Source organism: Ctenocephalides felis, unplaced genomic scaffold (genome assembly GCF_003426905.1).
Source record: "Ctenocephalides felis isolate EL2017-DRISC unplaced genomic scaffold, ASM342690v1 CF-g0.4_SCAFFOLD_03571, whole genome shotgun sequence".
NCBI classification, from domain to species: Eukaryota; Metazoa; Arthropoda; class Insecta; order Siphonaptera; family Pulicidae; genus Ctenocephalides; species Ctenocephalides felis.
The window spans coordinates 46,196,371-46,209,383 of NW_020539725.1; the positions used below are offsets into that span (position 1 = coordinate 46,196,371).

Sequence of the window (13,013 nt, forward strand, 5' to 3'; positions counted from 1 at the left end):
AGTTAACAAATAACCCTCTGATGAAAAATTATTAATTTTAGCTAAATTAGTATGGCTAAAAGAATGATTTATAAGACAATATCCGTGTCGATGACTCTGCCAATTTATGATAAATATTGGAATACCCATTTCTCCTCAATAAATCCAAACAGTAACCACAGATAGTTATCCAATTCTACGCGGATTAACCAGAAATAGCACCTGATATCTACAGAAATTCTAGGTAAAAACCTATTTTTATTAGCTTTGATGATCGAAATAATTATTTCTTCACAATATAAATTGCGAATGAATAATTTTCAATAACAATGTCACCGGAAATTAGTTGACTGAATAAAAACGATAAAAAATATTTCCATGATCAACAATTATAGTTTTAACACGAATGAGCGAAAAAGTCATTATAATGATGAGTGGAAAAAATGTTGACTGGTTAATCTAGATATGTCAAAATGGTAATTTGGATTTTTATTTTGGACATGCAATGCTTTTTAAATTATCGGTCATGCAGGTACAAGGTAATAAAAAACACACACTTACATATTTGTAATGATATAACGAATTGAGAATATACAATAAATATCATTTGCCCTATACTTTAAAATGGTATTTTTGAAAAATACCATATGCAATACTGGTGATGAGCTTTTTTACTCGCGAAATTCTGAGGCTTGCTCTACCCTCTTTAATGGTTTTGATTGGTTAAAATTTAACTTTAATCCAATAAATATTTTTTCATATTATAATTTTTAGTACCATATAAACATCGCATGCACTTGTATAATTTTTTGTTATCAGCGCTGTTTATTTTGATATTAATAATGAAATATTAAAGAGGTTTTCTTCAGTGTTAAAATGGTTTTGGCTCGAATAAATTTGTGGTACGAAGAAACGAAAGCCTGGATTACAAAAAAGAGATTCAAAATATGTTCAAAGTTAATTTAGTAATCATTTTACAAATATTTAAATTTCTTACAAACCGTTCTTTCAAATCAATCAAAAGTCAACAGTTATGTGGCCGAAAAATTGTATTCGAACATATTATGAATTTTTTATTCGATGGTAAATTAAATAATAACTTAATATTTTCTAATTTTGCAATTATATATAGTATTTAATATTTCTACAAAATAAAAGTCTAAGAATTATTATATCATTATGTGACCAAAGATTATAACTTAATACAATCCATTTCATAATAGGATTATAAATCACAATTCACAAAACTCTATGAAATATATCTCTCTATGAATCATATACGTATTATTTCAACAATTAACACATCATGGAAGAACATTTCAATGCTTTTACTGCAATATTTGCTTATTTTATTAAATTATATGGCATAAATCAACTTCGAGTATTTTTTGTTATGAACAAAAGAATGAGATCTATGAAAACAAATATGGAAATTGCGTTGTTCCAGATAAAGATTAAATTTATCTGATTCAGAGATATCTGCTTTTAAAAAATGAGAAAAATTATAAATAAATTATGAGTACCCATATAAAAGTGGTTTTATAAGTTTAGCAATAGTACCTGACCTACATCATTTAAAGTAGATTACAAACTCAAAAAATTACTTGTTTTATGATCAAACCAAAATTTATTGTTTTATTATCTGTATTGGATCCATTAAAGTACACAATTTATTATCCTATTATAAATAAAAGAAGTAAAATATAGATAATGTTATTATAATGAATTTATCGAATTCTCCTTTTTTCAACATAACTTGGCTTGAATCAAGCAGAAAAATCTAAAGAAATTTTCAGATATATGTAGGAAAATGTTACTTTACATAATGTAACATCTTTAAAAATTATTGTTAAATTATTTCGTATAGAAACAATAGAAAGTTTCATAAACTTTAGCATTTAAGAAATATTTTCTAATTATTTGATTGATTAGAAATGACTTGCTCTTTGAGCAATAATGATAAATAATACTCACTCATATTAAGTTAATAGCGGACAAATTATATTAGATTTTTCTCTAACAAATTGTATAACAGTAACTGTTAATGTCTTCTTCCATAATTCATAAAATCTATATTATATTGTAATTTCACAATTCCTATTCCCAACAGAAATGAATGTTAAGTTAATAAAAATATATCTCTGATAAACGTATTTTCATATCGTTGAAATAAAATTATTATTCCTTGTAATTATATCTATACTAAAATTATGCATGTAGTAAATAAATATATATATATATATATATATATATATATATATATATATATACCAATCGGGAGAAAACATGAGTTATATTACTTGAGAGAGCAAAAATAATATATAAAACAAAAATATAAATACATAAATATATGTATTGACCTTGAATAGAGAATTCAGAATCCGACGATCATTGGTGGGGCAGTATAATGAGCGACTTGTAACGGATAACACATAATGCTAATTTAGGTTTCCATATTTTAGATTTTAAAATTATAAAGGTGCGTCCACACCTAACGAACGAACACGAACGAACATAAAAGAACGTACCAGAACGAACGGCAACAGCATAGTGTGGACGCCACGACGATCACGAACGAACATAAACAAACATGGCGAGCAATGTTCCGCAACTTGTCGGTACATCAAAGGGAATTGTTCGTTCGTGTTGGTACTCGTATTTGCAGTGTGGACGTCTCAACGAACGCAAACGAACATTTTTGTTTTAATAATTTTAATAATTTAATAATAATTTTTTAATAATTTAATAATAATTTTAATAATTTAATAATATTTACTTTTAATTATTGTGTACAGTTTGAAAATTTTGAATAAATTATGGAATGGTCAAATGACGTAATTTTATCATTCATAAATGAAATAGAAAAGTTTCCTGTAATATGGGAGACTAAAGACCCTTTTTATAAAATTATTAGAAAAAAAACGATGCTTGGGAAAGTGTAGGCACAACGTTTGGGATGTCAGAAGATGCAGTAAAGAAGAAATTGCAGTCTTTACAAGTAAACAAGTAAATATTAAACTTGTTATCATACATAGACATTCAACATATATGTTGAGGATGATAGTTTGAAAATTGAGTATAGTTAGCTCAAGCCTGGAATGTTCAGCTTGCTCTGAATATGAATGCTGAGGAAAGAAAACGACTCAAAATATAAATATTAAATACAAAAACTGAGTGAAATTAATTGAATAATTTATTTACAGTATATTTACAAAATATACACGAACAAAAATCACACAAAAACCAGTGAAAATGCCGTATGATTAAAGCTTACATCCATATCAATAATAAAACTGACGTTTTACGGAACATCTACGAACAACGAAAATTGAAGCGCTCACTGCTTTTTAAGCGCTTGTTCAAGTTCGTTTGGAATTTTTCGCGTTCGTTCGTGTTTATGTTCGTTCTTCTTTGTATTTTCTTGTTCGACATGTTCGTTCGTTAGGTGTGGACGCACCTTAACACACTGATGATGAGAGAAACCTAGTATCGAAACGTTTGTAAAATTATTATTTAATAAATTAGTGCAAAAAGAGTGTTGTTTGTTCATATTTCTAAATTAATATCTATCTATTCACTCGGAATATATTTGTTACATATATATATATATATATATATATATATATATATGTATTAACAAACCATATAAAAAACTAGTTGCAAGTTGCCTTTTAACCTAAAGAAAGTGGCACAAACTTCCCAATATATGTAAATATTTGATTTAAGGGCCAATTCTCCGATAAAATAGATCTTTGAAGTTTGTGCGTTTTCTAGGTAAGGTTTTATATATAAAATATCTATATAATGCATTTTGACAGTTTTTACTACCAATTCTTATATGAAGAAAGGAGCATAAAAAAGGGTTGCTATGGCAACGGAAGGTCTATTTTATCGGAAAATTGCTCTCTTATCTATGGGTCTTTCAATCAATGAGAATTAACCCTTTCCACTCGGAAATTCATGTAAATCTCGGAATTCGTGAGTAGAAAGGGTGGAGATGTGATTGTGGCGATACAATTTTCAATTTGCTATTTCTCCGCGCAATTTTTATAAGTCATTCTCTCGCAGTTTCATATAAAATATTTTCAGGATTATATATGATATAATATATTAAAACGCGAATTAAATCCCGAAGCTTCGAAGAGTAATGCCCGCTAATAACAAGGATATGCAAACTTCCCATATTATTCTTTTTATTCACATATCGGCGGTATGTTAAAAATCCCCTTATTAGAATCAATCCATCATACAATATAGACGTTGGACGTTATTTGATATTTTTTGCACTTATACTTTTTTACTCACGAAGAATTTACGTACGTTTTGTATGAGAAGTATCTACGGCGACTCTCACACGGTGTAAAACTGACATAAAAACTTTTACCTGAGGTGGATTTTGTAGTTTTGTCATTTGGAATTAGATATACATAATATACAAAAGTCTATTATATTATACCTTAATTTCATGATTATATATAAAGTTATTTCGCTATATTAAACTATTGAAACAATAAAACAATGAGTAGCAGTTTTGTCATATATTTGTTTCTATTTAATCCACAAAGAAAGAAATCAATTAAATTATATGAAAAAAATAATTGATAGTACATCCAATTAAGAACTGGTTTGCAAAATTTCTAGTTGTGAATGGTCGTTGATGCAATAAGTTTTACTTACTCTAAACCATTGGTTGAAACAATTGCTTTAACTCGATTTTTATCAAATATATAGTATATAAATATCGTGTATTACATTTTACTAGATTTAATTTACCTCAAGTGTGAGTGCAGACCAAAACTCCATGGTCCAAGCCGGCTTTGTATGACAAGGTTTGACTCGTTTAACCTTTGGGCAATTTCTCAAAATTCGTTTTATTTTTCAGAAACTGCACATTCCCGATAAATCATTTCATACACGAATGATTAATGCTCAAGAAGACATTAGAATGATGTACGGTGCTTCTTGTTTTTGTTAAGAAAGCTTTTATGCTTTAACCTTTGGCTTGCTTCGATAATAATTTAACCTAATGTGTTCATTTGAAAAAGATTTTGAATGATTCTTTCGATGAGTAAAGGATAAAAAAAATTTAAATTTGCAGAGTGAAGAGTGATTGCTAAAGCATATTTGGTAAAGATTTATTGAAGTAAACTGCAAATTTAAAAAAAACTAGTGTGGTGCATGGCATCGTGTCTTAAGGCAAATTGCTGGAACTTTCCGTACCGTAATTAAAAATCTTGGTACGAAACCAAAAAAAATTACACAAAATGTGTACACATTATTAAAATCTTTATGAAACATCTGATAATTTGATGTACATATGTCGAATAAACATTTTTGACCGCCAAATAACATTTTTTTTAACTTATAAGTGCCCCAAAAATTTAATCAGTTTTTCATCTTGTCAATACAAGTAAAATGTTTTTTGAATTATTAGAATTTTTGGCACTTATCTTTCGAACGGCTAGACCTGCCTTCGACAAAAACTAATCAGCAGGTCTTCTTATCATTACGAATCGAATGTTTTTTGAATAATTGAAATCGGTTGAACCGTGTTCCCTAAAATTGTATCCGCGCATACACACACACATACACACATACATATATCCATTTTTTCTAAGGTATGCCAAAATGTTCAAAAACCTTTGAAACGTAAAGATATAAAAAAAATTTTCATTTTCGATTTTTTTGCGATTACTATAACTTACCTACGGGAAGTTAATTAACAGTATTTTATTAAAAGCAATTCCAACTCCGATGATGAATTCATCTGACAAACTTCCATACGAAAGTTGCAAGCAGTTTGATTTTTTTTAAATGTGCATATAAAATATGTATTTAAAACAGAAATTGAGTTCACACGTATTTGTAATAATTATGTTTAAAAAAACAATTAGATTTTTTATAAATTAAACAGAAATGCTTACCCAAAAATTTTTAGTTCTGAGAGTCAATGGAGATTTAAATCTTCATGAAAAGAAAATGAAAAGGTTATGTATTGTGATTTGTGATACTAAAAAATGTGTTGAAATGTTTGTACCTTAGATCACAAATTAAGTTATGATGTTCTAAAATATGTAAAATGTTCTAATGTATGCATGATAGGAGCCTGAAGGTTCTAAATAGTGCCTGACAATTATCTAAAAATCTAAGTGAGACTTATTTTTTTGACTCGTTTCCTTACTGTTCAACCTAAATTTTGAAGTAAATTATTAAATTGATCAAATAATGCAGTTATTGTTTCGTGAACTTTCTTTAAAATTAAAAATAAAACATTGGACAATTTTGCAGTCTGGCTCTCTATTTTTACTTTGCGTATGGTGTAAAAAAAACTAGGTGAGAAATAATAGCAACAGAAACATATTTTTTCAATAATGCATCTGAAACTCACTAAAATCTGAAAATTTTAGTCAGAACATGGTTCGATAGGTATTTGTTTGATATGCCTTATGAGTTATGATGTGGTCGCTTTTACAGTATAAGTACTAAAAGTCAAAATGGACCTTTGTGCCCCGACCTATCCTATACATGTTTCAACAATTGTCAAACCATTATTAAAAATAAATGAATTACAAACATGATATTGGAAATATTATTATTATCGATATTCACATTTATTTTACCTTTCAGTTCTAGTAAATAAAACATCCATTCCCGCATTATTTCCCAGACCCACCAGGAAGTGAAACGTGTAATTTAATAAAATTTCTTTAAATGCATTTTATCGAGTATTTCAAAAGATGAAAAGTAAAAAATTTCGCAACTGTCTGTGCATGATTCGAGTATTATTTCACTATTTGGAATTTCTTCTTGAACCGTTGTTTAGCATGCCAAAGTAAGTTGCAATAGAAAATGTCATATGCAAATAAGCATTGTGGCATCTTTGAGGAGATGGTAACGGATTTGCAACGTTTGAAGATCGATTTGCTCCGGGCTAAATATTGTGCAAGAAATCGAAAGAAAATCGCTATAGTTAAGAAGATTGACGATAATTTTGATAGAGGAAACTGTACGTAATCGATATCCACCTATTTAAGTTTCAGGTCAAAAATTAACCAACTTCAAAATGAAATCTTTCGAATAATTCTTTAATTTACAAAGTCGGTTCAATTTTTTGCGATGTGACCTACTGTAAATACAGAAAATAAATAGTAGTAACCATTGCTGAAGATTTGCTCTTCACTTCATCAACAATTAATACAATAGTACATTATTAAAGTTCAATTATTTGCCTTTATTGTACTAATGGCAAACTTCATTTAGCACAAGGGAGAATGGAAGTTATTACAATATAATCAAAGTATCGATTAATATTAACATGTCAATAACTTATTGTTCTCTGATTCCTACTGATCAGTCTTAATATCTTTTCATCACCAAATGCTGGTACTTTGTGAGCAAATAAATAATAAAATAATAGATAAGTTTATTTTTAAGAATGATTATTAATAATATTAATTCCTTGGTTCCCAACCTCTGAGGCAAGCACCCTCAGGGGTGAGCACATCTGTTACCAAAATGCTATTATCAAAAATCAACAAAAACATTGAAACTATATAAAAAAGTTTAAATTTATTTTAATTACAATCTGTCACACTTAGGACATTCAGTTTGTTGTTTGATTTGGCCTTTCTTATTATATGAATCTTAAATGGATGGCAACCCCGTAGTTGTCCAGTCCAGTTATGACTTATTATCTATACTCGAAGTATTTGCTGACATTTTTATTATATATGCAACTATACCCACGAGAGGCGATTTTCACTTGAGGCTATATTTGAAATCTATAACATCAAGTGGAAATTTGACATCAAAGTTGCCTGATGTCAGGCTTGGCGGTAGCGGAAATCGAACCAGCGAACCCGGGACTAGTTAGTGCTAGCCCCTATATGAAAAAGTGAACTAAAAATTGATTATTTTTTATGCATATTGATTGTTACATAACACTGCATATTGATTTGTAGTGTGATAATAGGAGTTAAGAATTTATGAAAAGAAATTCTTGTGAAAATTAAGTGGGCGGAGCAACAATTTTTTATTAGAACGGGGATAAAAGGTTGAAAGCCACTATAATAGATAAATAGTACTTTTCGGCACATTCATTTTATATATTATCATCATATATTATTTCATAGTATTATAATAATTTTCCCGTGAAATTTAAAAGACATTTCCGAATAAATGTATTATTTGAAAAAAAATGGAACAAAAAAATACCTATAAACTGGATTAATAGGTACAAGTTAAGTGGTGTAAGTTTTGTGATATTTCAAAAAATTATACTAATATGGACATCATATATTTAAAGACATAAATTGTTATAGTGATTTCTAACTTATCGACGTTTATATTGCAAAAATTGAGCAGTCCATAATTTATTGAAAAATTAGATCTGATATCATTTGAGCTGAACTTGAAATTTGAATATTTACTATGCAAGTAGTGTTTTGTACTATTGTTGTATATATTAGCTTGATTGATAATAGTAAATCTTAAAATGCTTTTTAATAGTTGAGTATGTATTAAAATCTGTGCGATAAGAAATTGAAAATAAAGTTGAATGTCAAGATTATTTAAATTCTATTCGTCACGTACAGACGATCATACCTATTTTTCTCATATTTAAAAATGAGACAAAATCATATTTTTCGTGACATTTTGAAAAAAATAATACTTTATCTGTAGAGCTGTTGAGAATGCACATATTCGCAATTCAAGTGTATTAAACAAACAAACTATATTGCTTATGATTTTGCAAAAGATTGTATTATTATTATATTTTTAACAGTTTTTAGAACTTAACAAGTCCTACAAGCTGTTGTGCTGTTTTCTTGAACAATGTGGTTTTATAGATGATATTTTGATATATTTTTAACATATTAGTAAGGTTACCTTACGACCCGGTTTACACCTTGTGACCCGGATTTTCATAAAAGCAATATTTGTCCCGGATTTCATTCTTCAGTCCCGGATTTTTTTTTAGAAGAAGTTTGCTTATATGAAACAATAGGTTATAAATGGTAATATTTTCGAATGCAAAATACCAAAGTGTTACTATAGAATCTTACATTGATAATTTCGGACTTTTATTTTCAATTTTACAAAAATTATCAATTTTTGTTTTCCATTTTCAGTTTTTCGAAAATTGGCGATTCCGCCGTCCCAACTACCAAGTTGCCGATTTTGACCCAAAAAATAAGGTCACCTTAATATTAGGCAAAAAGTATAAAGAATAATTACTGTGAGCTAAATTAACACCAGCCAATATAATTTGTTCGCCAATAAAAAGATGATATTGTATTTTGTCGGGAAATTGCACAAAAACTACACGTGAGCGTGCAAGTAAAAACAAATAAATTTTGCAAAACAGGAATTGCTGGTCCCCGGATGTCGAATCCGCATAGGTAATTGTGTTTCGTGCACACAATATACAATTGTTTATCATTGTCGCGTTTGTATTGCGATTATTAGAACCGATGATTCTAAATTGAGCTTATTATAGGGGACCTCAGGTTCATTCAACCGAAACTGAATATATAATTTACATAGGCTTTACTAGGTAATTATTAAATACACAGAGAGTACCTTGATTCATTCAATGTTTCAATTAAACTAGAAAATGCGAGGTAAACTAATAACAAAGAAAAATTTCATTAATTTCTTATCTTTTGAAAAAAAGGCTAGAAAGATAGGCTAGATCAATAGTAAAAAAGGTGGCCTGGTGATTGAAGTTGTGGACTTTGAATAAGTGGTTCTAAGTTTCATACAAGCCACGGACAACCTGATGTCAAAAGCAGTAGCATCGGTTTTCATTTGAAAATATAGATAACAACATGTTGCCAAATAAATATAGCCCTTATACGATATTGCTGCATCAATAAAACTAGTTGGTATTGGTATTTTGCCTTGAGGCAAGTTACATGAACTTTCCGATATATGTAAATAATCGACTTAATCAATAAAAAATAAATTAATTTTTGTGTAGTGATTAAAAGTATTCCGAGTGGATTCATTAACATAATTGAAAACGAACGAACACTTAACGTGTTCTCGGAGTATTTTCTAAAAGCAAATTTTCACAAATCAATAATTTTTTTAATTGAACCAGTTTCTGTAGAACTTTAGTGGTTTTGTATGATCACTAAGACCAAGTCAAAAATTTTCCCAAACTTCGATAAATTTTTAAAATCAAACTACTCGTCGTAAGGCCGTAATATTTCAGTAAGTTCTATAAGACCATGATATATATCGCCAGAAAAAGTTCCATAAAAATCGGCTTAATTTTTTTTTAAAACAGTTAATTACAAGAAAACGGCTTGGTAGATTTTCACCTAAAACTAATCAGTATCATTCCCAACTAATATCTTCCGAACAGTTTTGATTTTTTAAGATCGATTCGGAAATATGAGCTTAAATGTGAACGAAAAGTTTAACACTTTTTTCCAAATTATAAAGAAACGGCTTTGCAGATCGTCGCACAAAACTGAGAGACGATAGTCCTCATCGAGATACATCGAATAATTTTAAAATTTTTGAAATTGGTTACTCCGTTTTTGAGAAAACTTTGTATTACATAGAGATAGAACAACTGTGCCATCTATATACCACATCCATAAGAAGTCAGCAATACAGTTCATAAGACTTGTTAACTTCTAATTGCTGTTAACCATATATAAAAAACCGATATTATATTTTTTTCTAAATGCAGGTAAGTAGCTAGAACAACTGGACCTGAATTATAGGTCCCTAGTTCGATCTCCCACCGAGAAGCTTGAAATCAAGCAGTAATGAAATCGATTTTTCCTTGGAATTATAGATACCTATATATTTCCAAGCAAAAATAGCGCTGATCCGACACTGCTGCATCAATAAATATTCTCCCATTCATTAGAATTTGTCACACATTAATGTCCCATTAATAATTTATCACACAGATAACGGAAAACTTAGGGTTGCCATCTATAAAACCGACTAGTATTAAGTCAAATCAGCACAAAAGCTTATAGGACTCAAGTTCTGATTGTTGTTCAAAATAGTATAAATAAATATTTAATAAAATGTAATTATCTTAGAACCGGCGCATGCAACATTATATAATAAAATCATTTTACCATAAATGTTCAATGTGTTCTGTCTTTTACGATTGTTTGAAATTGCATAAGAATTAACTGGAACTGCAAAAGTCACAAGCCTATAATACATGTTGGTAATAAATGTTTAAGAATAAAGGATGCGAAACGACATCTGACCAATAATGTAAGAACAAGAGTTCTTGTAACCCGTTTCCGTGAAGATGCACGCAAATGCTTCTTAGCACAAGGTTAAAAGCATATAATTTTATTTCGACATATTTAACTGGATATTTATCTTTCTTGGAATCACACGGGGATTTAAATTTTAGCGTTTACAAGATAATAATGGTATTTGCATATTCTATATAATCTCTACATATAATGGAAGGGATGACTTTACTGATACAATATCTGATAGTTCATCTTTTATTTTAATAAAATTACCACTTACCTCTGTCTATTTTTGCAGAAGGAAAAACATCAACCGAAACCTTAGATGAAGAAACTGTTATTGTTCCACTTGAAGCACAACGTGAAGGTAACAGTGAGCCAAACACCCACATAATTATTGGGGGATTTGGACCCCCATTAACTTTGGCGTCCACTTGTTGGGGATTTGGACCACAAGTAAGTGATAATAAATATACCTGAAAAGGTAGAAGGATAATGTTGAATAATGATTTTGAAATTCAAATTTAAGAAACTAATTAATAAAATATTGCAATAATTTGTGGCAACATTTCTGTCAATTGAAACTAATTTACTCAGGGCTGGTAGCAAGAACTTCCCTTTAAATTATTCGTTTTTAAATGCATATATAAATATTAGGTTGGTCCTTAACATGGACATTTTTGAATTTCCTTGCTCCCAAGGGTTCCAAATTGATAAAAAACAATTCTCTCAAAGTTTTAGCTCTTAATATTAACTTTTAGATAGTGCGCAATTCAATCAAAGTTTTGTATGGAAATAGCATGAAAAATTTTCAAAATTTTAAAAAATTTCTTGGATATAATTTAGCGAACAAATGAATGAGTTTTATACCTAAAAATTTTTTTTTTAATTTCCAAAAATTTTTTCCCATGCTATTTCCATACGAAGTTTGATTGAATTGCGCACTATCTAAAAGTTAATATCAAAAGCTAAAACTTTCAGAGAATTGTTTTTATCAATTTGGAACCATTTGAGCCCTTGGGAGCAAGAAAATTCCAAAACGTCACACTAAGAACCACCCTAATAATTATATAAAAACCAACTCGATCTTTTAAAGTTAGTAAAGTTAAACATTAATTTAATCTAAATTTGGAGCAACTACACCCCTACTTATAAATATTAATATACTTATAAACAACCATTTTTATGTGTTGTGTACAATATCTACAACTCAATCTTAATTCAAACAAGAAAATGCGAATATAATCATATTTTTCTATTAGTTATACTCAAAACATTGTTTTATCAACATTGAAAATTACTCTTTTTAGTATACTTCAACACATATTTTTTTTATGATTTTTTTAATTCAGGTGAATTGATTTAAGATGTTTTGGCTTTGCAGACATAAAATATTTTGCTATCTTAATTATATTCCCATTTAAATACAAAGCAGAACCAACAAACAGATATATTCAGATAATTTCAGTTGCAAGAAAATTGCTTTTCAAGAACAGTATATGATTGATGGAAACATTTGATAAAGGCTGATCTATTTTGATCATCTGTATTCAAATGAAAGCGAAATTGGGTACTTTATATACATCGTATTATCTGCGAGTATCCGTAGTTATCTGTATAAGAAGTTTTGAATAAGCACCTTATTACAATTGCATCTTAATTCTTTCCACTCGCGAATTCCGAGATTTGTATGAATTTTGCCGCGGGCATCCGAATGGAAAGGGTTTATACGTAGTGGTGATGTTCAATTGAAATTTTGTTTTTCCAGCACTTGCCCATTAATTTATTATTACT

The 13,013-nt window shown here is 28.9% G+C and overlaps 2 protein-coding genes across 2 annotated transcripts in view; one reads left to right on the forward strand and one right to left on the reverse strand.

Moving 5' to 3' along the window:
* Window positions 1-11,628, reverse strand: part of LOC113384490 (40S ribosomal protein S19a-like) — a 49,878-nt gene extending 38,250 nt beyond the window's left edge. Inside the window, exon 1 of the mRNA XM_026622204.1 lies at window positions 11,500-11,628. The gene's annotated coding sequence lies outside the window, so the exon portion shown is untranslated. The remainder of the gene's footprint in view (window positions 1-11,499) is intronic.
* The window catches only part of LOC113386147, a 48,555-nt gene that overhangs the window by 12,406 nt on the left and 23,136 nt on the right, over window positions 1-13,013 (forward strand). Inside the window, exon 2 of the mRNA XM_026623947.1 lies at window positions 11,518-11,675. Within this exon, the coding sequence (XP_026479732.1) occupies window positions 11,518-11,675 (158 nt within the window). The remainder of the gene's footprint in view (window positions 1-11,517; window positions 11,676-13,013) is intronic.